This window comes from Thermobia domestica, chromosome 7, assembly GCF_964235325.1.
Source record: "Thermobia domestica chromosome 7, izTheDome1.hap1.1, whole genome shotgun sequence".
Lineage (NCBI taxonomy): Eukaryota > Metazoa > Arthropoda > Insecta > Zygentoma > Lepismatidae > Thermobia > Thermobia domestica.
Genome location: NC_137460.1, coordinates 7,138,750 through 7,166,504, shown reverse-complemented (window position 1 = coordinate 7,166,504; position 27,755 = coordinate 7,138,750). Strand labels below are relative to the sequence as shown.

At 35.8% G+C, this 27,755-nt stretch overlaps 1 protein-coding gene across 4 annotated transcripts in view; it reads left to right on the top strand.

Moving 5' to 3' along the window:
• Positions 1–27,755, top strand: part of poe (E3 ubiquitin-protein ligase-like protein poe) — a 246,440-nt gene that overhangs the window by 130,012 nt on the left and 88,673 nt on the right. For 3 of the 4 annotated variants that reach the window (XM_081764062.1, XM_081764063.1, XM_081764061.1), the window contains exons 50-53: positions 956–1,117; positions 8,814–8,975; positions 16,072–16,246; positions 17,953–18,103. In XM_081764062.1, coding sequence (XP_081620188.1) covers positions 956–1,117; positions 8,814–8,975; positions 16,072–16,246; positions 17,953–18,103 — 650 coding nt within the window. The remainder of the gene's footprint in view (positions 1–955; positions 1,118–8,813; positions 8,976–16,071; positions 16,247–17,952; positions 18,104–27,755) is intronic. The other variant, XM_081764064.1, reaches the window with a different exon arrangement.

Sequence of the window (27,755 nt, the reverse complement as noted above, 5' to 3'; positions counted from 1 at the left end):
GTTGGAGGTTAAACTCAAAAAAAGAAGGAAAAAATAATAATCAGGTTGGTTAAAATATTTTGCGCAGTACCCATTTACTGCAAATTGTACTAGGAATGAACTCGGCTAATGATTTCCTGAGTTTCTGCATGGGATTAGCTTTCGTACAACTGTTAACAAAAGTTCCTTTCTGTATGAGTTGTCCTATCAATAATTTTGGAATCAATTTGAGTAGAGAATTACGAGAAATGTAAATTTTCTTGAAACAGTTGTTTGAAGTGATTTTAATCTTTCTGAGTATTGCAAATATTCAACAATGTTTGAGTAACACCAAAATAATGTGGTTGCTGGACTGACAGAAATACAAAGCCTGATATTTTATGATTTTCGAGAGAATATTTTGCGAATTCAGCTACTAGTGACATACATGAGTAAGCGGGAAACCAGAGTTCGTGTCCTCTTTGCTTCAGGTTTCATGCCTACTGATATTAAATGAAAATACTTCAAATTTTGTATACACTGCATATTAAAGAGTCGTCAGTCAAATTGTGGTGCGAGCAAGTAACTAATTTGTAGAGCTTGAAACATAAAATATCAGAAATAAAAAACTTGAAACTCAATTGGCAGACCAACCATCATGACAAGCAAAAAATGGAGTAGGCGTTCTCGCCAGCTCGGCGATCAGTTTTTTTGCAAAGTTATTCGTAGGAAAATGTTTGTGTCATGGTCGTATACTTTTGCTGTCGTTTCATTCATTTATAGATCACACGTTTTCGTAAATTTACTTTGGCCTATAGCATCTAACGAAGCGTTTTCGTCCTCCTTATTCTGTTTGGTGAATTACCATGTTCTTCCTCACACTATCAAAAATAAAAATGAATGCAGTTCTGTACATATTGTAAGTAGTGTAAACTATAGGTAAGTTGCATTATTAGAGTTGAAAGCAGTTTAACAGCCCCTGTACGTAACTTTGCAGGGTGGCAGTGCTGGTTCTGAAAGTGGTGGTAGTGGAGTAGATAGCATCACTGGCGAACACAATGTCTCCGGCCGGAGCTCAGCCTATGGAGATAATATGCCTGAAACGGCGGTAGGAGCACGCAGTGAAACAAGTTCTCTCGGGGCACCTGCAGGTTTTCAGGTTAGGAGAATGAATAGTGGTAGTTTGTAGCGAATTTAAATATATAGTCATGTTCTAAAGTAAATTTTTTCTGATGATGATGTTTTTTCACTATAATTAACTAACTAAAGTAATGTGAGCACTGATCTTAAAACTGTCTTTCTCGCTTCTTAATCATTTCTCGGTACAACTCCCTTGAAATATTGAAAAGTTCTAAAATTTCAGAGGCGGATCTAAAAGGTAAAAATTGGGGGAGGGGGCTAGTCAGGAACCAGACTATGATAGGGATATCATAAGTTTACTATACACTCAAAAATGTATAAATAATAGCTTCAATTATTTTCCTCATTCAAAAATTGGGGGGAGGGAGCTAAGACCCTTCAGCCCCGGGCTATATCCGCCACTGTAAAATTTATGTATAAATATATTTAGAAATGAAAATTTGTACGAAAAGAAGGTAATTCATTTGCAGTATTACTATACTCATATATTATCCTAACATTTAAAAGGCCTAGAAATTCGAAGCTAGCTTGTTTAGTTTTAGCATAATTTAAATATGAAAGGAAGTACGTGCTGGGTATTGAATGTAAACTATCTATTAATCAAAATAGATTTTATAAAAATTGCGGAGAGAGATTTCACTCCTTTAAAATTCTAGACATTGCAAATTTTGTCCGCTTCATAATTCATTACATTCATTAACCTTTATGTAAACAGTCACTGATATTTGGTTATATATTGCCTTAAATGTTAAACAGGACTCCAGAACTATTTAAAACATAATTCACACAATAAATATCCAAATGATCACACGTTGAGTAAAATAGCTTTTAAACTTACATATTTTTCAGAGATTTGTCTTCTATATATTCTATAGGTCACTATACTTTTACGTCTCAATTCATTATGTATGCATTATATCTCTACAAATCAATCATAACAGTCTTATCTCCATAGCAAGCATAAAGAACAAGATACACTCATTGTCTGAGTGATTTGTAAATAATAGCAATCTGTTTTTAAACGCAGAAAGACCTCTCCTTCTGTCTCGTGCCAGATATAAAAACACTTTTTGCCCTGAAGATTAAAACATCGTTACAGGCGTCTTCGAAACTAGACACTATTTGTTGCGATTTGGTACTAACTAGAGTTTTCCAACATGACTGTACAGTGCGATTCGCTACCTACTCAGTAACTTTTTTGGAGATGGATTTCACATCAGAGTAAGGCAAATAAAAAGAAAATCGCTCAAATATTTTTACGTGTCCTGGAACCTATGGAACTAGTAAGGTACCTTCATCGAACGATTTTGCGATGAAAACGAGAAAGACATTGATTAGGGTACGCAATAACCACCGAGAAACCTCACGGAATAGCGTGGTGAGTGGTTTGAGGCTGAAGATCGTAAGACCTGTCTGTCCCGGTTTAGAACTTTGCTCAAGAATATGAGTATTACTTATTGTTTCTTTACAGTTTACGTCCATCACAATAAATTTCTCATCTTTCGTGTAGTCTAAAAAAACAACATGGGACGCAAAATTCATCAGTAAGTAAATAAACGAAAATGGAAAATTTTGATTCGGAATACAGTCGAATTCCGATTTATCGGTGCTCTGCATCCACCCCGAAAAAAGAAAAAAAAAATCAGCAGGCACGCTAGAGAAAGAAGGATAAAACAGACGTGAAAATTGACAGTATGATTCAAGTTAACAACAACTTTTCAAATCTCCCTACCTTCCCTCTTATTTTTTAAAACAACATGACTGCATCAAATGATACTGAAGAAGCGGTGGATAAAGTTGGAGAGCATTCACCTGAAAGCAAGGTTACGCACATTGAGTGTCTTCTGTACTTCTTAGAAGGTCAAGAAGAAAGTTTTCTGAATGATAAAATGCCACTGCGCAAAATAAAATCATTGAACTTTTTTAAAAAAAGGAAACTCTGCGAAGAAACACAAGTTCTGATTTTTTTTTTTTTTTTAACGCGAATTTGAACTGTCAGATTGTTCATGTTCCTATGCGTACGTATTTCTCTTTTTGTTTGTTAATACAGTTGATTTGAAACTATTAAAGCACAGCTCCTGAAAATACAGTATAAGTTAATTGCCATGTAGCATTTTTCTGTTCATTATATGATGATTTTTTTTTCTTGCCTTTTGATTAACCATAATTTTGAGTTAATTGTGGGTATCTTCCCCTCACGCTAATGCGCCTTCAGTGCGAGTGGTCCCGAGTTGATTCCCGGTGGGGGCACTCGGTGTAACAGCTTTTACAGGCCAGCCACCCTGAATGAGGTTTTCCTGGGTTTTCCTCATTCATACCAGGCAAATGCCGGGGTGGTACCTAACTTATAGGTCCCAGGCCGCTTCATTCCCTTTCCCCGGATAGTGTGCTCGCCGAGGGACGTCATCCCTCAAAACGTGAAGGGCTAAATGGCCTTAGACGCCGAAAGCCCAGAAATCTAAAATCCTAAAATCCTAAATCTTCCCCTCAATTACACCGATAAATCGGGAGTCAACCACCTCACAAATATAGTTTACTCAATTACTTTGTCATTGAAGTCCCAAATACGCTGTAAGTCCATTATACGCTTGAACTTAATTAGCAATGAAACGCTGGAATAGAGTCGAACAGAGTTTATATTTCAAAGTTGTCTCCCGCATCTACTGGGTTGGATTGAAGAAAATCTATCATATGCTTGCTAGCTGCGGGATTCGAACGCGGAAGCGATAATACAGTATTAAATTACTCAGTTCAGTTCGATTGACCTGTTAGTTCGGAACTATAAACAAGTACATCAACGCAGAATTCTCATGGGTGCTCTGTTTTATTTCAGAAACAAGTGTTTATTCGTATTTGAAAGAATTATCTTGAAACCGTATAATCCTTTTGGTATTCATTTGTTTGTCATCTTCCTACCAAGCAAGAAACAGTGTTGTCTAAAACAGTTGGTTCATATAAATGAGAAAATTTACAAATTGTAACAAGTCAGATGGTTCTTAATTATATTTTTATTATAATCGTGATCATATTTTGTAATTATAAGGCGCGTTAAAATCTGTAACTAGTGAGTTAGAGAAATACAGGATGGACTTAGTAGGAGTTCAGGAAGTTAGGTGGGAAGGAAATGGATTTGAGAATTCCGGAAATTTTACGTTCTTTTACGGGGAAGGAAATAAAAATCACCAGTTAGGAACAGGGTTTTTCGTTCACAAACGAATATTACCAGCAATTAAACGGGTTGAATTTGTTACTGACAGACTTTCTTTTATTACTCTTAAGGGACGGTGGTGTGATATTATTGTTTTAAATGTACATGCTCCAACTGAAGATAAGGGTGACGATATAAAAGATAGTTTTTACGAAGAAGTTGAACGGATATTTGACCAACTCCCGCGATACCATATGAAGATTCTATTAGGGGATTTCAATGCGAAGGTAGGACGAGAGGATATTTTCAAACCGATTATAGGGAACGAAAGTTTGCATAAGGAAAGTAATGACAACGGTGTTAGACTCGTGAACTTTGCAACATCCAAAAACCTAATCGTGAAGAGTACAAAATTCCCACATCGCGACGTTCATAAATACACTTGAACATCACCAGACGGAAAAACACATAATCAAATTGATCACGTTTTAGTAGATAGAAGAAGACAATCTAGCATGATTGACGTCCGGTCGTTTAGAGGGGCTGATTGTGACACTGATCACTACCTGGTAGCAGCGATAATACGGGAGAGATTATCGTTGAATAAATGTAATCCTCAATGTCCGAAAACGGAGAGATTTAATTTAAAGAAATTAGAAGAGAGCAAGGTAAGAGAGGAATACCAGATTGAAGTTTCGAATAGATTCTCGGTTTTAGAAGACTCGGAGTGCACTAGTGTTGAGGATACTTGGATTGAAATTAGAGATAGCATTAAAAGTTCAGCAATAGAAAAATTGGGACACGCGGAAATACGTAGGAACAAACCATGGTTCGACCAAGAATGCATTAAACTAGTAGAGAAGAGAAAACAGGCAAAATTACGGTGGCTACAAAATCCGAATGAAACAACTACACAAAATTTCGCAGATATCAGGCGGGAAACTTCCAAAACTTTTAGAACAAAGAAACGGGATTTTTTGAAAGCTAAAATTAAGGAACTTGAAGATAATAGTAAAAATAAAAATATTCGGGACATGTATAAGGGGATCAGCGAATTTAAGAAAGGCTATCAACCTCGTGCTTATATATTAAAGAAATCTGACGGAACAGTTCTCACTGATACGGATAGCCTCTTAAATAGATGGAAAGATTTCTTTGACGATTTGCTGAACACGCAGCCAAAAACTAATGTGCGTGGAGAAAAGGAGATACACACCGCAGAACCGTATATTCCAGAACCCAATCGAATAGAAGTGGAAGCCGCTATAAAAAAATTAAAGAAACACAAATCTCCGGGTGTAGATGAAATTCCGGCTGAGTTAATTTTAGCTGGAGGCGAAAAATTGTGGAACAAGATACACAAACTCATTCTCCTTATCTGGAACAAGGAAGAATTGCCACAAGAGTGGAAAGAGTCAATCATTGTTCCAATTCACAAGAAAGGCGACAAAACTGACTGTAATAATTATCGAGGCATTTCTCTTCTGTCAACATCCTATAAAATCCTTTCAAATATTCTGTTAGCAAGATTGACCCCATACGCAGATGAAATTATTGGAGATTATCAGTGCGGATTTAGACGAAATCGATCAACTATCGACCAAATATTTACCATTCGCCAAATACTCGAAAAGAAGTGGGAATACAATACCCCGGTACATCAACTATTTATTGATTTTAGAAAGGCTTACGACTCGGTTAGGAGAGAAACATTATACAACGTTCTTACAGAGCTTGGAATACCGAGAAAGCTAATTAGATTAATTAAAATATGTTTAAGTGAATCCCAAAGTAAAGTCCGGGTAGGAAAATTTTTGTCCACGAGCTTCCACGTCGAAAATGGCCTGAAACAAGGAGATGCGTTGTCGCCATTATTATTTAACTTTGTGCTGGAATACGCCATAAGGAAAATCAAAGATAGCAACCAGGGCCTAGAGTTGAACGGCATTCACCAGGTTATGGCATATGCTGATGATGTAAATTTAATAGGGGATGATAGGAGAACAGTAGAAATAAATGCAGAGATATTATTAAACGCTTGCAGGGACATGGGTTTACAAGTAAATGCAGAGAAAACTAAATACATGGAAGTGCGTCGGGACCGTAATACGGCAAATTGTGGATGCGTTAAAATATTAAATAATACTTTTGATAAAGTGGATACTTTCAAATATTTAGGATCAATATTAACAGACGAAAATCATATTCACGAAGAAATTAAATGTCGACTAAAAGCAGGGAATTCGTGTTACTATTCGGTTCAAAATCTCTTGTCGTCGCGAATTCTGTCGAGGAATTTGAAGCTTAAAATATATAAAACGATAATCATGCCTGTTGTTCTGTATGGTTGCGAAACATGGTCGCTTACTCTGAGGGAAGAACATAGACTGAAAGTATTTGAGAACAGGATCCTGAGAAGAATATTCGGACCCAAGAGGAACGAGAATGGGGAATGGCGGAAGCTTCATAACGAGGAACTACATAGTTTATACGGTTTACCCAACATTGTTAGGGTCGTCAAGTCTAGGAGGCTTAGGTGGGCAGGTCATGTAGCTAGAATGGAAGAAAGTAGAAACGCTTTCAAAGTCTTGACTGGTAGACCCATAGGAAAACGACCATTAGGAAGACCTAGGCGCAGATGGGAGGATAATATTAAGATGGATCTCGCAGAGATAGGAATACAAAGTAGAAACTGGATCCAATTAGCTAAGGATAGAAGTCAGTGGAGAGCTTTTGTGAACGCGGCACTGAACCTTCGGGTTCCATAGGCCATAGAGTTAGTTAGTTAGTTAACATGTGTTTGTGAAGATACAAATATGATTAGTATAAGAAACTAGCTCTATGGCTTATGGAACCCGGAGGTTGAATGCCGCGTTCACAAAAGCTCTTCATTGACTTCTATCCTTAGCCCACTGGATTCAGTTTCTACTTTGTATTCCTATTTCTACGAGATCCATATTAATATTGTCCTCTCATCTGCGGCTAGGTCTTCCTAATAGTCTTTTTTCCGATTGGATTTCCAGTCAAAACTTTGAAAGCATCCCACTTTTTTCGTTCTGGCTATGACCGGCCCACCTGAGCCTATGTATAATAAAACCATTAGAAATCTTAAGTTCCGTCTTCATATAAGATCAGCCTTAAACGCCACAATCTTGACTTTATCATTTATATCAACCAACAGTTTCTGGTAACATTGTTTCTGTTTCCAGTTTCAGGCGAAGAGCATTAAAGCGTACGGATAGCAAAAATCAATACAAGCTATCAAGGTAGTTGTTTCAAATAATAAGGATCAATTTAATGGTTTCCCTTACATGAAATAAAAGATTGTAAAGTTTTTTGAAAATATCTATTTGTTACTGTAATTAGATACTTTATACTATCAAAACTAATACTATTATAGGTGCACCTATATATTTCTATATACTCATGATTTAGCTATCTTTTATTTAACAAATTCAATCTGAGTACTTTTGTTCGACGAGATCTTATACGTATTTACAAAGATGTAAAATATTACAAATACAAGATAAATTAGAAGCTTTATCTCTTGAATAATGGAAATCGTGAAGTTTTCCGAAATCTGAAACTGAAATTCAAACTACTGAACGATTAGGAACACTGAGGTAAGGAGGTTGAATTTAAATAATTATTTCTTGCGTTCTTAAGGAAGAAACAACCGATTTAAACTTATTTTTACACACCGAATTCTCTGTAGGTGCGAATTCAATAACATACAAAGAGTAAAAAAGTGATTGACTGGACCAGGACTCAAAGGCGGGGTCTTCGGCATACCGCGCCGATGCGTTAACCATTACGCGCCCAGTCCACTCCCCAGAACAGCCAAACACCCTCCTACTCCTGTAGTCGGTGTAGTGGTTAACGCGTCGGTACGGTATGGCGGAGATCCCGGGTTCGAGTTTCGGTCCAGGAAATAAATATAATCGAAAATTGATTTTATTTTAATGTAGAGAGGTGACTAATAGTGTATTTTACTTCTCACAGTGTGATTTGTGCGCCAAATACTTACAACATATAGATCAATGAATTGTTATACTATCTTATCTTCAGTATAAGAAACTAGAGCAGAACATAGTACACTCATGTCCAAAATTATTGCCGCATGTCTATGAATATGTTGTTGTAGGAATATAATTTGATAACGAATTCGCCCGGGATTTCTTATAATGTTAATATGTGTATGTTCGGCAAAGATATGTATGTGCCAAATTTCATGTCAAAAGAGCACTAAATGAGAACAATAAAACGAAAATAAAAATTTCTCGTTCATTTAGCAACATTTTGTTTTACTCATTCTAATTTTCCTATTTATAATTCTTTTCCTATAAATTTTACCACAAGTATACATTTCCTAATTATACATGTAGTATCAGTATTAAAAGTACCTTGCAAAATCATTATCAATTTATATTCTTACAAGAAGACAGTTAGAGATATGCGACAATCATTTTGGACAGGAGTGTACATAGAATTGAATGGTGATTATGATGGATCAAAGTATATTTAACTTTTGCTGTTAAATACTCTATGAGTACTCTTTTCTTTTCAGACTCATGAAGCTGATGGTTTGGAACCGGAACCTGAACATGAACCTGATGGAGAGAATAGCTCTAGATTGCATGCTTTACGTCTGTTGCTTTTGGAGCGACTGCTGCATTATATTCCTCAACTGAAAGATGTTGGAGGTGTTCGTGCTATACCTTTCATGCAGGTACGCATACGGGAATTTTACATGGTCAGAGTTCGTAATATTTTTGTTAACTGGACAAATAATGTTCGGGTTAATTGGATATTTAGTAATAGAAACATGTGTTATAGAACTGTCGAGCTTCCGATCTGCAGGAGAAAATATTGTAAATTATCCCACAAAACTGTGGAGAAATATTCTTTTCTTTTTTTTCTTTTTTTTTCCGCCATGAGATGTTTTGTCACACTCACGTAGTTTGTAATGGAGAATTTGAATGAATTTCATTTTGTGTTCTGTAGTCAAATGATTAACTAGCCTTATTGTTCATAATCTTCTTTTCAAGTCAGCAGTTTTTCGATTGGTTTGACGCAACTTTCTATTCTTCTTGATTCTGAGTAATACTTTTCATTTGTATATACTTCCTCTTCCTTACATCTTGTATAATTGTTAGACACAGCTTTTCACTCTTCCCTACCCAGAGCCAGACTTTCTTCCCTGCATCCAGTATTATTATTTGATACAGCTTTCCACTCTTCCCTATTTTGAGCCAAACTTTTCATTCTGGGTACTTTTTCTTTTTACGTCGTGTATTATTTGGTACGTACATGTTAATCACAGTCTTCCTTAAGGCATTTTTCCTTCTTCCATCCCCATCAAAGCTAATACGGTAATTCCTCCATGTCTCCAGTCTCTGCTCTTCTTTTTTGAAATATTCTTCTATCATTGTTTTGTCTTTCCTTCTGTCATTTCCAATACTCTTTCATCATTTGATACCTTATCAATCCATATAATTTTCAACATTCTTCTACAAACCACTTTTCGAAGGCCTCTATTCTCCGTTTCTCCTCCTCTTCTAGAATGCATGCCTCACATCAATACAACGTCACACTCCATACACATAGTTCCATCAACCTTTTTTTTTCAGTTCTATGTCGATGTTTCCGGTTAGAAGGTTTTGTGGTCTTCTAGAGTTTATGCTTTACATGAATACAACGTCAAAACTCCATATTTTTGCTTTTACCAGCCTTTTCTTAAGTTCTATGTCGATGTTACTGGTTTTTCTTGAGTCTATGCTTCATATCCATACAATGCCACACTCCATACATATGCTGCTATTAGCCTTTTTTCTTTTTCTTTCTTTCTTTTATGTCGATATTTCTAGTTTAAGCTGTTTTTCTTCTAGTATCTTCTTCGCCTGAACTGTTCGGTGATTTACATCTCTTTCGCACATATTATCGCCTGTTATTTTAATTCATAAGTAACAGAAGTCCTACAGGCCTTCCACCAGATTATCTGTTAGCTTGATCCTTATTTTTTCTTGTTATTTCTTTTCTTGCTTATCTCATGACTTTCGTTTTTCTCTAGTTGATCTTCATGTTGAATTTGCTGCTAAGCACTCGCTGCATTCCGTTTAGACCTGCCTTCATTTTTTTTTTTTTTTTTTTTTTTCTTGCTGATTGCCATCAGCGTAATATCGTTCGCAGATCTACTATCCATTTCATAAAGATAGGCCCCTGACTTGGCGGTGCTGTCGTGACGTCCAGTCAAAACTTATATTACATTGTCGTACCTCGTTGGAATTGTTGGAATGTTGTCTTTTCAGTACTTAAGACATACAAATTTTCTTTGTACTGTGTAGTGAGAAAAAAATAGAAATAAATGAAAAAGTGCGTATTTTTTCGTACTTTTTTGGTAAATCAATGTTTATAGGACTATATCTTGGAAAGGAGATAACATGAAATAATTTCCTGTGCACGATATGTAGATGCATATATTACCTGCAAGTTCTGAAAATTTCATTACTCAACACGTAGTAATTTTCTTGTTATTCAGTAAAAAGTGAGACACCATTATCTCTGAATTGCTGCGGTGTATTAACAATCTGAAAAAAACTTTAGAAAGATCTTAAAGTATCTTTTTCAACCAAACTGTTTTGACTTGTTTTAAAAAATAAACAATCACAAATATGATATTATGATTTTCTCAGCTTTGCGCCCTTCGCTATCGCAGTTTATACGGAGTGCTACGTTGCCACTTTTCCTTTTGCGTATACACTCTCAGACGAACGGGTATTTAAACTTGTCACGCACACTGTCCTGCACTTTTAAGAGATATTTCTAAAATTTTGTCTCCACAGATTTTAAAACAATTTCTTAGAAATTAACAGGATATACAGTAAATGTGCCAAATGTTCAAAATTAGAAAAGCGAACTCTTATTTTGTTTCGATTTGCATATGATGGTCCTCGAAACTTTGTTGCTTTTTGTCAGTTTTTAACTTACTGCAGGCAGTACAAAATACACTTGCACAGAATCAAATACAAGCACAAACTTTATTATGCGATACAACCTTAGTTAATATAGCCTATAATATTTAGTTTCCACTTCACAGAAAATCTGTTTTCAGATCTAGGAGTCCCAGTACTTCTCTTTAGTGTTGTACATTTCGAAGCACTTTCCCACGCCAAGTCCAACTTTATATATCAGGCAATAAACCAGGGATGCAAATAAGCAACAAAAGTTTACTCGCCCAAGAAAAAAGTTACTAGCCCACATCACATAATAAAACTAATTTACTTCCGTATGATATTAAATACTCGCCCGCACCGATGAAGCACACGCCCCGGACGAGTGGTTATTTGCATCCCTGCAATAAACGCTAATATTTATTAAAAACGTCCTTTCACTTTGCGGATGCTACGTACTTGTAGTCTGGATTCCACGTTTATCAGTAGGTCCACGTCTCATATAGCCTCATTGCTGAACAGGACGTTCAACTCAAAATCAACTTTTTTTTCTATAAAACTTCATCGGTAAAAACATCTGAAACACTTTATATGTGGAATACTCTGTAGATAACCCATCATTTTGATCAATTCCCGGGACACCACTAAACAGGGGTTTTGCGTTTACTTGAATTTTATGGCTCCAAGCCACATCAAAATCTGTCTTTGAATAGGAACGACACGTTTTTTTCTCTCTTTCCCGGCGCAGCCTCAGGTTCACTTGAAACAGAGTTACTATCTTGTTCACTTCCGAATACGCCACTGAGCACAGAATAATCAATGTCACTATTCATTACTAACTCATAACCGTCTGAGTTGGAGTTATTCATCAGTTCTGCAATTTCATTATTGCTAAAAAATTTTCCTGTTCTTTTTGTAATACCACCGCTCGTAAAGGAATATCCATTAAGTTTTTGACGCCTACGATCCAAAAGGAAGTGTTGAAGACGCAATCAGTGCGACGTGATTAAACGCAAATACAGCCCTCGTCAGCTACTCATTGCATTGTTTTCTTTCGTTGAAAGAAAGCAAAGGACCCATTCTGTGTTACTATACATTCGGCAGGGGAATTCATCGCAGAACTTGGGTGGGATTGCCAAGGCTACATTTCTTTTTATCCTTTAATATGTTCGTAAGCAGGAAAGTATGTATACTGATATATCTTGAGGTAGAAATGGAGCCATTGTTAATAAGTGTTCAGGAAGATAGCAGGAGCAGCGATGAGTCAACAAACCCATTACGAAAGTGAATGAAGTAAATAGATTAAGAGATGAGTTTTTGGATGTTTTACTTCAACGTTTTATTTCGATTACATTGAGATGTGTAATGCATTATTACTATTTTTATGATGTTGTGAAAGGTTATAATAAATACTTTTTTTCTATTACATTCTTATGAAGTAGGCTTCGCGCTACAGACTTCCTGAACGCGACAACACTGTACGACAGCGGTGCCGCACTTCCACTTACTGTATGCTGTTTCTTCATATAAGCGCGGGGAATTTAAAGATCGGGCTGCAACATGGCTCACCGCTTAACGCAGAGAATATGTTGAAGTAAAAATAAAATTAAAAAAAAAAAAAATAAATACTGTACCAACTAAACCTTTTTTTGTTAATAGTTTCAAATATTTGGGACACTAGACTTCCAAATTTTCGAACAGTGTTTTGTACGTTTCTCTACCTACCATGGTAAAGGAGATCAGAGCGTCGTACATTTGTTTTAATTACACAAAAAGTATCAAGTAATGAAAATTGAACTTTTCACAACTTACAGTTAATGGATGCATCTACATATTGTACACAGGAAATTATTTCACGTAATCTGTTTTCTGAGATATAGTCCTATAAACATCGCTCTACCAAAAGAGTACGAAAAAATACGCACTTTTTCATTAATTTTTATTTTTTTCTCACTACATAGTACAAAGAAAATTTTTATGTCTTAAGTATTGAAAAGACAACATTCCAGCAATTCCAACGAGGTACGACAATGCAATATAAGTTTAGACTGAACGTCACGGCAGCACCACGAAGTCAGGGGCCTATCTTTATGAAATGTATAGTAAGCGTGTGTATTTTCTGTCCATGAACAGTTACTTAGTTATTCCTGGACTATGAGTTTTCTTAATTTCGTTCATTGCTTCAATGTAGAGAATAAACAAAATTGGCGACTGTGAGCATCCTTACCTCACCCTCTTCTAAATTGTTGCTTCTTTCTGTTCTACTCCAGTTGTTGCCCCTTGAGTTCAGTTTAACGTCCTGTTCAGCATCGAGGCTATATGAGACGGGGACGTACTGATTAACGTGAAATCCGAACTACATGAGCTCCCGCCAGGAATCGAACCCGGGTCTCCCACGCCAAAGACTTGTTGCCTTTTGTTCTTCGTATAGATTATATATTATTCTTCGTTCCTTATAGTTTATTTCTGATTCCTTCTGAATCTTGAACATGTTGCTCCAATTGACATTATCAAACGCTTTCTCAACATCCACAACTCACAATAGTTGCTTTTATTTTTTATTTTTATTTTTATTTTATTTTCTTTTTTTAAATAATCAATCCCCTTAATGTAAGTATTGCCTCCCGCTTTTCGGTGTTCTTACCGACACCAACTAGTTTTCTGTTAGTACATATTCTATCGTGGCTTCTTATCTTCTGTAAATAATAATAATGAAAAAATTAAAATTATTGTTACCTTTTATCTTGTTACCTTTGATTTGTAGATAGTTTATTTTACACGGTGTAAATTCGGTAAAAAAATAAACTCCACGCAAATCAAAGTTAACAATTTTAATTTCATTTATGCAGTTACATTTGCGTAAAATGACGTCTGTTACATTTTATAAAAATAATGATGATAATTTTTATCAACATATTTCTTTTAAAATATTTTTTTCTCAAGTTCGATTACAGGGTGTCTACTGGTCATGAAAGTCATGAAAAAGTCATATATTTTGCTTAGTGGTCATGAAAGGCATGAAAAAGTCCTTTATTTACCCAACTGGTCATGAAAATTTGAAATCTCAGAGTATATTTTTATACTTCATACTTGTATACCTCATACTGCATGTATTGAAACAGTTGTATCAGGTCAGTAAGTGTGAGAATTTCCCCCACCAGTTAGTGCTGGCTAACTGGTACTTTACTGTCTTCCTAGCTGCTCCCCATTTCATCTTCTAGTCTCTGTAATATAGTAACAACTTTTTACTGTCCAACTTTCTGATCTGCTGTTTCTTTACTTCTAAGAAATGTAAATTGTGTATTTTTGGGCCTTATGCAAATAATATTATTCGTTTGAGTTTGCAGATTTTAAATTTGATGATCTATTTTTTTAAAACGAATTTCTTTTATAATTTGTTTTGTCTTTGGGCAGTTCTCTGAGTGCTTAATTTCAGACAAAATTCTGCTAAATGTATAATTATACTCAGAATTAAAACTTCAAATACAGTATAGAGTATTCACTGGTAAGAGCAGACCCGTATTTAGGTAAGTGCTATTCTGTAGCACAAGGTGGCAGAATTTTAGATTCTTTCTTTAAGATTCACAATAAGTGATATTTAAGACTAGCAACCCGCATAGTTCCGATGCACCACTGATGGTAGGGGTTTATTATTACTAATGGTAAATTTTTATCGTCATGGTCATGAAAATTTGAACAAAAAGGTCATGAAAAGTCATGAAAAAGTCATGAATTTACTTTCTGGTATTCCAGTAGACACCCTGGATTAAACGGTTAAAGACAACGAGAATAGCTTTCTCATCATTTTAAGTTATTGTGTTTAATTTTTAAAGAGTAAACAATTAAAGATTGATTTTTTTATCACACAATGAAATGCGGTCAAGTAAATTAAAGATCTAAGATGAGCAGGACACATCATTAGAATAGGATTGTGCTTAGGTCCATAGTGTTAGGAGGAAAACCTGGGAATGACCTTTGGTTAGGTCGAGAAGATGATAGGAGAGTAGTTATACAAGGAACTACAAGGTATATCAAAGAAGATTTTAGAATTTTGAGAACTCATATTGATTTATTTACTTTGCTTACAGACATTGTTTTGGTGTCATTTTGTAGCAAAATACATCAAGCTTTTTACCTTATACCTAAAGGGGTTCAATGTGGTTTCCATTAGTGATGCGGTGCATATTCCATCTGAAGTCGATTTCTTCAAAAACCCGCTGCAGCAAATTAGGTGTATCTTGCATCTTGCATCATTTGTAATTTGTATGGTTTGAGTTGCAACCGTTTCCTCAACACACGCCAAATTGTTATGGGACGGGGACGTCCAGCTGTCGAGAGTTACGCTGGCTTGATTTTGTAGGACTCTTCACAAAACATTGTCTCACTTGCTTTACAACGTCTTCAGACGTATGGGGACGACTTGAAGATCTGTTGTGCCTTACCGAACATCCAGTTTTAATACAACACTTATGCCACTGATAAATAGTAGGCCTACTGCGAGGATCTTTACCATACTTTGTACGAAAATTACTGTTGCACAGTCGTCACAGACATATATTCTTCAAACTAAAACACCATCTTTGTGCAACTGCCGCTAGCGCTTGCGGTGGCTTGTTTCTGAACTAATGTACTACGTGAGTCCAAACTTGATGTATTTTACTACAAAATGACACCAAAACGATGTCTGTAATATAAATGAATGAATCAATATGAACTTTTAAAGTTAAGTCCTTTTTGATACACCTGTATGATAGTGGTTGGTTTGCCTCGTCGCAAATCCACATGATGTCAATTCCTTCATCAATGATAATTGTACATTTTTAGGCGTAGCTGAGCTCTTAACGTTACGAACTGAATGGAATAATTGTCTTACAGGTTGTCCTGATGTTGACTTCTGATCTGGATGGCGAAGATGAAAAAGATCGTACTTGTTTAGAAAACTTGTTGGCTGCGCTTGTGAGCGAGCTACAAATGAAGCAACCAGATACAACGAACATTTGTGAAAGGACCAAGCAGAGAGAGGTTCATTTGGTGATAATGAGGTTGCTAAGTAAGTAATCTTGATGATAAGGTCATATTTGGTGAATTTAGTTTGTTGGAGCGTGGAGAATGCCAACTAAAGAGTGGAAAATATTTTACAAATTCGATTCACAAAATGTACTAGTCACTGAGTATACCACAAATAATTAAATCGATGTGTGTAAATCAAGATCTGAGGGAGTTGAACAAAGACAGTAGTCACTGGAGTGAATGGATTAATTAGAAGCCGAGGCGGATCAGTGGTAGAGTGCTCAACTTTGGTCCATTGTGTCCCAAGTTCGATTGGAGCTCCCACCGAGTGGGCTTTATGGTGGAAAAACATCATGCATGCGTGGGTTTTCTCAGGGCTTTTCTGTTTCCTTTTACTTTTTTCATTCCATTATTATTCGTCTCATTGTCGTAGTCTTCTGTAGCCTTAATGCGTGATCGTGGGATGTTAATTTTAAAAAAGAAAAAAAGATTAATTAATTGGATTTCAGTATCATGTTTTAGGATCAGTGCTGTATAAAGAGAAATCTGCTGCTGAAAGTAAGGCCTTAATTTAAAGCTCAATATCCTTACCAAGAATCGAATATTGGACTACTATTGGTAGTCACTTAGCTACAAACAAGCTGGACTTAATAAACTATAGATACGACATATTGATGGCTTTCTGTTTATTTATTTATTTATTGAAGTTTAGTTTCTCGTTTGAGGACCGAGACCATATGAGGCTGGGCCTATAGTTTAAGGTGGAATCCGAACCACTAAATTTTAAAAATTTTTAGGGTTCGTCCACTGGAAATTGAATCCAGGAATTTGTTTCTCCAGAACATAGTCCAAGTAAGCTCGTGATTTTTCTCATAGTCCCACGACTAGCGCAATCGCTTTGGATACTGAGTGTTCGTAGGTTCTACCCCTATATATATATATATATATATATAATATAGTTAATTCCAAGTTCTAATTGTTAATGATCATAAATGCCAAAATTGCAGCGCTAGAAAGAATTGATTTTCTTGAGTGCGTAAGATGGAAATCTATATAAATGAAAGTAACTATGCTTGTAACCTAATAAGTCGTGAACCACCCGATCGATCTCGATCAAATTTTCAACATAGATGAGCTTCGGGCTTGGAATCGTGTTTATCATTACACTTGGACGGTACAACTTCGAGCAGGGGGAGTAGGAAGATATATACATAAATCGGAAATGACCGATATTTAATGTCGAATCTGTAGTTTTCTAACAGTGATACTTCTGATGCCATTTTAATCCAAATTCAGCCCCGCAACTTGGGGGAGATATTCATTTTTATTTATATAGATAGTTTTCTTATTTTAACCCAGGGAAGCAGGTAATTGACGCTAGTTGATGATAAATTGTAGTGACTTCTAATGCGCGTAAGCATCTTTGAAAAACTTTGGAAGCTTTATATCTTTCTATTGTGTAGTAGGAGGGTAGGGTGACTTAGTGGTAGAATACTCATCTCTGGTGCTAGGGGTCCCTGGTTTAATCCCTTGACAATCGTTCCATCGGTTTTTTCGCAAATTCTTATCCCACGAATTCTTTTATAATTATGGGACATGAAATTGTGTTTCGTTTTGTTGTGTAGTTTATTGACCGGCTTTAACAAAACTGTAGCAGTAAATAAAATACTCTCCAGATGTAACTTTTTATATATATAATGAGAATTGAAATAATAACTACGTTATTAAATTCTTTCTTTGTTTCAGGTGTTCTTATGTCTCGGTCAAAATCTAATACAAAGACCAGTAGCGATAATTCGAGCTTCGTGTCGCAGACCACTGCAGGAGCGTTGTTACAGGCTGGTGTTATTGAATATTGCTTGACTCTTCTTAAATCTTTGCTGCAGTACTGGAAGAGGTGAGAAGTATTTGTATAATGATCGTATGTTTTTAAATGGAATTATTCAATTATTTCCATTATCTTAAGGTTATTCATTACGTCCAAATAGTTTGTTTCTAAAACGGTAGATGGCGCCACCGTCACCAATGTTAACATATGCAACTAATAAAATTAAAACAATCAAAAATAAAATGAACAATTCAGAAATTAAGCAAAAACGGATATAATCTGGTTAATGGACGTTACAAAATCTAGGGAATGGTACGTGTCGATTTCACTTATTGTTATTAGTTTCATTGTTAGACGCCACCATTGTTAAGTAAACAATCAGCTTTATCTGCCGTACTTTCTACCAGAAAGTGACCAAACTTTACACACCCATTTAAGATTGAAATATCTAGGGAATGGTACGTGTCGATTTCACTTATTGTTGTTAGTTTCATTGTTGAAGACCACCATTGTTAAATAAACAATTAACTTTATCTGCCACACTTTATACTACAAACTAACCAAACTTGGCATACTCATTTACAATTGAGACATCTATGGAACGGTACATGTCGATTTCACTTATTGTTGTTAGTTTCATTGTTGAAGACCACCATTGTTAAATAAACAATTAACTTTATCTGCCACACTTTATACTACAAACTAACCAAACTTGGCATACTCATTTACAATTGAGACATCTATGGGACGGTACGTGTCGATTTCACTTATTGTTGTTAGTTTCATTGTTGAAGACCACCATTGTTAAATAAACAATTAACTTTATCTGCCACACTTTATACTACAAACTAACCAAAACTTGGCATACTCATTTACAATTGAGACATCTATGGAACGGTACGTGTCGATTTCACTTATTGTTGTTAGTTTCATTGTTAGAGGACATCATTGTTAAATAAAGAATCAACTTTATCTGCCATACTTTCTACCAGAAACTGACAAAACCTTGCACACTCATTTAAGATTGAAATATCTAGGGAAAGATATGTGTCGATTTCTCATATTGTTGTTAGTTTCATTGTTCAAGACCATCATTGTTAAATGCACAAGCGTTGGATTTCTACATTGTTAAATAAACGATCATCTTCATCTGCCATACTTTCTAACACAAACTGACCAAACTTGGCGCACCCATCGGATTACCACAGAGATATATACTGAATGGTACCAATCAATTTCTCATATTGTTGTTAGCTTCATTCTTCGGGGCCACCATTGTTAAACAATCGTTGGATTTCTCCATTATTAAATAAACAATCAACTTTATCTGCCATACTTTCTACCACAAACTGACCAAACTTGCATAATCATTTACGATTGAGATGTCGATGGAACGGTACGTGCCGATTTCACTTATTGTTGTTAGTTTCATTCTTAAAGGCCACCATTGTTAAAAAAATCAATCAACTTTATCTGCCACACTTTCTACCAGAAACTGACCAAACTTTGCACACGCATTTAAGATTGAAGTATCTTGGGAATGGTACGTGTCGATTTCACATATTGTTGTTCTTTCATTGTTAGATGCCACCATTGTTAAATAAACAATCAAGTTTTTCTGCCACACTTTCTACCACAAACTAACCAAAATTTGCAGAATCATTTAAGATTAAGATATCTATGGAATGGTATGGGTCGATTTCACATATTGTTGTTTGTTTCATTGTTAGAGGCCACCATTGTTAAACAAACAATCAACATTAATGGCCATACGTTCTACCAAAAACTGACCAAACTTTGCACACCCATTTAAAGTTGAAATATCTACAGAATGCTATGTGTCGATTTCACATATTGTTGTTAGTTTCATTGTTGTAAGACACCATTGTTAAATACATAATCGTTGGATTTCTTCATTATTAAACAACAATCAACTTTATCTGCCATATTTTCTACCACAAACTGACCAAACTTGCACAATCATTTACGATTGAGATGTCGATGGAACGGTACGTGCCGATTTCACTTATTGTTGTTACTTTCATTTTTAGAGGCCACCATTTTTTTTTAAAAAAAAAACAATCAACTTAGTCTGCCACACGTTCTACCAGAAACTTACCAAACTTTGCACACGCATTTAAGATTGAAATATTTAGGGAATGGTACGTGTCGATTTCACATATTGTTCTTTCATTGTTAGATGCCACCATTGTTAAATAAACAATCAAATTTTTCTGCCACACTTTCTACCACAAACTAACCAAACTTGCACAATCATTTACGATTGAGATATCTATGGAATTGTATGGGTCGATTTCACATATTGTTGTTAGTTTCATTGTTAGAGGACACCATTTTAAGTAAAGAATCAACTTTTTCTGCCGTACTTTCTACCACAAACTGACCAAACTTTATACATCCATTTAAAATTGAGATATCTAAAGAATGGTACGTGTCGATTCTACATATTCTTGTTAGTTTCATTACTGAAGGCCTACATTGTTTAAACAGTCAACTTTATCTAACACACTTTCTAACACAAACTGATCAAACTTGGCACACCCATCGGATTATGACAGAGATATCTACTGAATGGTACCGATCGATTTCACATGTTGTTACTTTCGCTGTTCGAGGCCACCATTTTAAAACAATCTATGGATTTCTTCATTATTAAATATACTATCAACTTTATCTGCCATACTCTCAACCACAAACTAACCAAACTTGGCACACTCATTTACAATTGAGATATCTATGGAATGGTACGTGTCGATTTCACTTATTGTTGTTACTTTCATTGTTAGAGGCCAGCTTTGTTAAATGAACAATCAACTATATGTGCCATACTTTCTACCAGAAATTGGCCAAACCTTGCACACACATTTAAGATTGAAATATCTAGGGAAACATATGTGTCGATTTCTCATATTGTTGTTAGTTTCGTTGTAAAGATCACCATTGTTAAATAAACATTCGTTGGATTTCTCCATTGTTAAATAAACGATCAACTTTATCTGCCATACTTTCTACCACAAACTAAGCAAACTTTGCACACTCATGAACGATTGAAATATCTATGGAATGGTATGTGTCGATTTCACATATTGTTGTTCTTCCATTGTTGAAGGCCACCATTGTTAAATAAACAATCGTTGAATTTCTAAATTGTTACCTAAACAATCAACTTTATCTTACACTCTTTCTACCACAACTAACCAAATTTGGCTCACTCATTTACAATTGAGATATCTATGGAATGGTACGTGTCGATTTCATTTATTGTTGTTAATTTCATTGTTAGAGGCCAGCTTTGTTAAATGAACAATCAACTATATGTGCCATACTTTCTACCAGAAACTGACCAAACCTTACACACTCATTTAAGATTGAAATATCTAGGGAAATATATGTGTCGATTTCTCATATTGTTGTTAGTTTCATTGTTGAAGACCACCACTGTTAAATACACAATCCTTGGATATCTACATTGTGAAATAAACTATCAACTTTATCTGCCATACTTTCTACCACAGACTAACCAAACTTTGCACACCCATTTAAGATTGAAATATGTAGGAAATAGTACGTGTTGATTTCACATATTGTTCTTAGTTTCATTGTTGGAGGCCTCCATTTTTAAATAAACAGTAAACTATTTTCCGTACTTGCTACCAGAAGGTAAGCAAACTTTGCTTACCTATTTACGATTGAAATATCTATGGAATGATACATGTCGATTATCAAGGGCTAACAAGCCCTAGCCAAATTGTGTGTAATACATCAGTATGCGTTGGGATCAAATGATAATTATTCGTGATCAAACGAGCTGGACAAATTCCGATTGAATTTGTTTCCATGGTGGCTGTGGTGGAGGGGCTAACAGGTCATCGGTAAATGTTATTGTTCGGAAAATGGAATAGTAAAAAAAAATAAAAAATAAACATATTTCATTCAGAACTTTGTTGCGCATGTTTTATAACCAGTGTGAACTAGTTGTGTGCCTCCAGATTTTTTTTTGTCTCAGGTGGAGCGGGATGGCCCCCTACAGCGTTCCTAGAATTACACTGTAAAAGCCCATAGTGTTCCTAGAATTGCACTCTAAAAGCCCCTCCCATACAACTGACCTGTGCTTCCCAGCAGACACCTCACATTTGAACTCTGTTGAGATTCTATGTAAGTTTGTTGGCTGTACGTACAAATTCAGAGAATAAACATGTATTAGGGAATGAGAAGTTCTCGAAATAAATTTGAAAGCTGAGTATTTTTTCGCGACATAAGTGAAGAGTAATTATATACCCTTGAAGAGTACCCTGGAGAGTAAGAAAGCTCTAAGCAAAATAATCATTGAATAAATAGCAATGTAATCACAGTAATGTGTATATATGGCATGTTGTATTTCTACTAGATTGTCAGAGCATTTTTTGATGTGAGCGGTCTCGCTATCGAATTTCCAGAAGACCATTAAAAAAAAAAGATGTATTTAGGTCTATTCCATTTTAAACAAACGAAATACGTTGCGTAAAAGAACTTTCCATGTTAAAATATTTGATGGGTAGAGTAGTTTGTATGGGATTTGATTGTTATTGCATGTATCTATTGCATGCTGAATGGGTAGCTGGGAAAGCAGCCAGGATATTCATTCTGACGGTTGCAAGCCCGTGAAAATACAGAGCAACAGTTACTCCAAGGGAGTAGATAATAGATAAAAATTCTTAAAACTACCGTGGGGGAGAGAGCCGAAAGAGGGTATAGTGTGAAATTTTGGGCCGGAACTAGGGAAGTTCCGCCAGGAACGCGAATCACCTGTATACGGCTCTCATTGTTGAGACACTAAAATTTTCAATTACTCGTATACGGAAGATAAACATTACAAAACTATTTTTATTTATTTATTTATTTACTTATTCCTCGGGGGGTAGTCTATCTCAGAAAATTACGATTAGCATAATTCTGTGTTTCAGGAGTGCGCTTCGAACCCACCCCCCAGAGGCGGTGTTTTGGGCGGGCGAACTATACCTTGTCCGCAGGTCCACACTAAAGTATATGTAACACACATGTACGTGTATGTGTGTGTGTGTATGTATGTATATATATATGTGTGTATATATGTATGCTAAATGTAAAATATTTTTGAACCAATGTTTCCAATCCAAACAATAGAGCCCCACAGCTCCAACTCGCCAAGGGCTCCATAAGAACAAATTCCGCCTGTGTCACCTTCTACACATCAGTGGCTATGCCCATAGTATATTCTATGATAACAATTGACTGAATGTGCTTTTCAAGTTTCACTTTCTTGGAAAGAGAATGCGTAAGACTCTCTTAGTGTTGCAACGAGACGAGACAGGACTCTTTGAAGCGAGACACGATACAATACGAAACGTTTCGTGAAATGTCTCGTCTCGTGTCTCGAAAAATACAAACACAGTTTCTGAATTTGCTTAAAAATTTATTAACTCGGAATAAATTATTTACCTTCGAAATGTATACCATCTTTTATTATTTCAAATGATCGAAATGATTCAATGTTTCAAATCCTACAAAGAACAGAGAATACCTAAAGAATTTTTTTAAAAATGATTCTTACAAACAGCTTTCACTTCCATTTTTCAATCGATTCAAGTTTAATTATTTTGTGATAGTGCTCCAGATTCAAATACAAATGTAAAGCGTTCATTGAGATCAGTGTTTCAGAAGATTTTATTCCGGGGGCTGGTGGAGATATCTACGTATAAAAATCCTGTTATAGAAGTACAAGTAGAAGTGGCAATTTTATCAGTAAATAACTATTGTTTCATGGTCTTTCTCGTTCCGAACCAAGACAGAAACGTATCAGCCTTTCTCGATACTGAGTTTTGAAAAGATGCTGATTTGACAACAAAATTTATCTTTTTTATTGTTTTATGATGTTATTCGAAGCTAAACCATTTTTTAAATGGGAAAGTTACATAGGCCTCCTTATTTGTTGAAGTGGCGCCAGGGGTTCTGAAAAAAGGATATCAGAATAAATGGGGAAATCTTGCCTTTCGACGTTACTGACGGTATTGACAAATGTTCCTATCGAAGTAATTACTGGTTCAGTCGAATCTAAGCAGTCGTTGCTGGAAGATTGCAGTCGTATTGTGTGTTGTGCTACCAAACAAAACTTGGTTAAAAGTTGTAATTTTAACCACTTGGTATAACAGCTCTTTTTGTGGGCCTCAGCCTTTCTGGTGTTGCCACGAGACGAGACAGAACCATTCGATACGAGACGAGACGGCACATCTTTTCTAGACGAGACGACACAGCCAGAAATCTCGTCTTGTCTCGTGGCAACACTAGACTCTCTAGATATATCAGTAAAAGGAATGACAACGTTCCTCACGGAGCACGTGTTAGCTCTCAGCCTCTTTCTTTCACTGATGTTTGTTTACATAGTAGATGAATATTTAGAAAGTAACAAAAGGATGAGATATGCAGATTCTCCTCAAAACCACATTAAAATTGTAGCAGTATTTGGAGCTTGTTATAAATGGATTTACCGGGGAACTAAAATAATTCTTGGAATTGATCATACAGTATTGATATATATATATATAAATATATATATATATATATAAACACGGAAACAAGTAAAGACAAAGAACTGAAATCGTGAATTTGTTTTCAAAATACAGAAATATCGAAGGAATATCTGTTTAGCCGACTTTAATTGTAAACGAATTTTGAATAAATTTGCATTCACTGAATTCTTATACATAAAAAAATAGAAATCTTTCTTTTAGCGTACGAAAGAGAGGCTTTAGGAAATTAGGCCAAGATAATTAAAATGATACTGTCCTTTACAAAATTTAAGGGGAAGACCATGATCGAAAAAGCATCAGTCAAACTATAAAGGTCAATGGTAGTTTTTGTCATTTCTTACGACCACTATGTGCACCTTATTGCGAAAAATTTATTCGTATTATAAAATCGCTATCGTTCAATAAATGTCAAATTTAAAAGATCTTAGAGATGAAATTGTCATTACCTCTGTCGCATAATATATTCTAGCTTTGGGACCCATGTCATTATATGACATTCACGATAAGTGACAAGAAGAATATAAATCCCAAGTTCAAAACGTAAGGAAAGAAACCGGCTGTTCGCCCTTCAAATTGTGAAAAATGTACCAAAATGGTTGAAATTATGATTTTGTATTTCTTTACGAGAAAGAAGAATAAAAATAAAAATTGGAGCAATTATGTATGTATAAGGCCACTATCTTCTTCAAGTTACTAAACTAACTTCAAGTGTTTCAACCATTTTTGACACATATCTCGAAAACTTTTAGTGATATTAGAGGCAAGAATACGTGGTTGATAATGAGCTTTTTAATTATGTCACAATACTTTTGAATTTTACCTTATGAGAAATGGCATATTCCAAAAATAATTCAGTACCACCCTAACCTGAATTTTACCAAAAGATTAGCGAAAGTGATACGGTGTGCGTCGTCCAGGGTTTAATTCCCGGTGTGGCACTCAAACATTGCTGTGTTGACCAAACATCGAGAGAAAAGTTGGGAAACTAAATATAGCGGACTTCAATCTAGACAGCCGGCTACGTTGGGTGTAGTTGTGCTGACCACTAACATAAGCCCGCTGCAGACTCAGATCACAAGGGACTGTTGCGCCAGGAGTTTATATATAGCGTAAGTAAGGACGAATGGGCCTCCCCGCAAATATGTTAAATGGACCCCCTCTATCTACATCCATGAGTCACGTAAAATTTGCAGAGAACAGTTTTGACTTTCTATGTTCTATCTAGTGAGTCCCGACATTTTTAATGAGGTGTAGTCGCCCCACTTTTTGTTGTTTGGTTCGATGCTGGTTTCACTGTCCTTTTCCCACCTTTGAAATACATAAGCACGGCAGATCGCGAAAACTCGACAAGTCGCGCTGTTTCCGAAATGAAGCTCCCAGCCATTTACTCACCCTGATATATCGTCGTCCTTCCCCATTCAAGGCACAAGCACCACACTGACTAATCGAGTGAGATTCTTGGCGCGCGGTTGTGTTATGCCTTGTAGTTCTTATCTCTGCACAATGATTTCGTTCAAAAAGTAGCAAGTGGTCATAATGTTTTCGCTGGTCAGTATAAGTTTTGTTGGCATTTAATTTACTAAATAATCGCTCAGGTGTTACCGTCTTCACAGGTAAAAATGAGATATAGTTGGAACATCACATAATTTTTAACATCCTAACATTATAAAGTTTAACTTCGAAACTGAAATGGGCCTCTTTCTGTTCTGGGCCTCTCAATGTTGCGGGCCCTGCAGGCCCTTTAGTTGCGCCACAGCATTCTCTCTACTCAGAAGGATAGGGACAAATAGAAAAATCAAAATTCATTCTGTCCATTTTTCAAGCATCATACACTTCAGAAAAAAAAAAAATCATATAATACTGATGTAAGAAAATATTGGTATTGTTTGTTTTCTGTATACAAAGAACCATTTAGGTTTTTTATCTCATATTCTGGTAATAATCGAAAAAAAAAGAAAAGAGCTTCATGTGATAAAGGGACGAAAGAAAATTTGTCAACGCGATGCGAATGACGTTCTCTGCAAGCTAATTCACGTTTTTCGTACAAAAACTCTATTCCTACCTGCAAAAAGAAAAGATTTCTGTTACTCGTCAATGGTTGAGATTTTGCCCTGCGGCTGAACAATACGGCTTGTAAAACTAGACTCTGACTGACTGCAGGTGCACGAAGGAAAAAAAAAAACTGTTGGATTCCTCTCCCCGCCCACTTCAATTGTGGATATCATGGACACATTTAAACTGAGCGGTACCATCTTTCAATTCTTCCCAGTAGAGGTGCCAGCAGTGATTGCTAAATGAAAAAGTGAGCATCTGGTGGCGAAAAGGCGAAGTGCTCGGACAAGGGGGTGGGCACAGTAACCTTAAGTGGTTCGGTCTTGTATAAAAACTATATGTACATTAAAAATCTTCGATGACGCTGTTTTTACATTTTTCGAATATGAAACAGAATTGTTCATTATAAATTTTAAATACAAACTCATTAGTTTTCAAAAGGGCCGCGGTAGCTCAGTAGTAGAGCATTCCATCTCTGGTGCAGGGGTCTTTGGTTCGATTCCAGCTCGCGCCAAGTGAACTTTGTAGTGAACAAACACCGTGTTCGTGGGTTTTCTCGGGATTCTCCCGTTTCCTCGCACTTTCTTCATTCCTCCATTTCACTCATTTCTCATCATCACCATCTCCTTTAGTCTATAGCAGTGCCAACAAGAGATGGTCTCTGACGTTTTTTACCAAATGTGGTGGAACAATGCAGCCCCAACTTTGGTATTAGCGTTACTAACCACGGTTACTCTGTCTTACATCATTAATTAAATTGCCACTACAGATGCACCGAAAAAAGCCTTGACACGTGAGTAATGGCAATGTGATTTCGAACTGTCAGACTTTCTCTTACTGGTTCCTCTATAACCGGCATAATCATGGGGCGTAAAATTGAAATATATATATATATATATTCATTAATTTTCAGAGTATTGTTTGTTAGTTCAGATTTCTCTCATTTGGTATAAAGTGCAGGTATCTATTGTGAAAGTTGTTAATATTTTATAGAGAAGTTTCATTGCTCAAAGAAAATTATTGGATCTGTTGCAGCGTTATAGGCTTGGCTCTAAACGTTTGGAGAATGAGTAAATTCAGCATTATATGCATCATATAAAGAA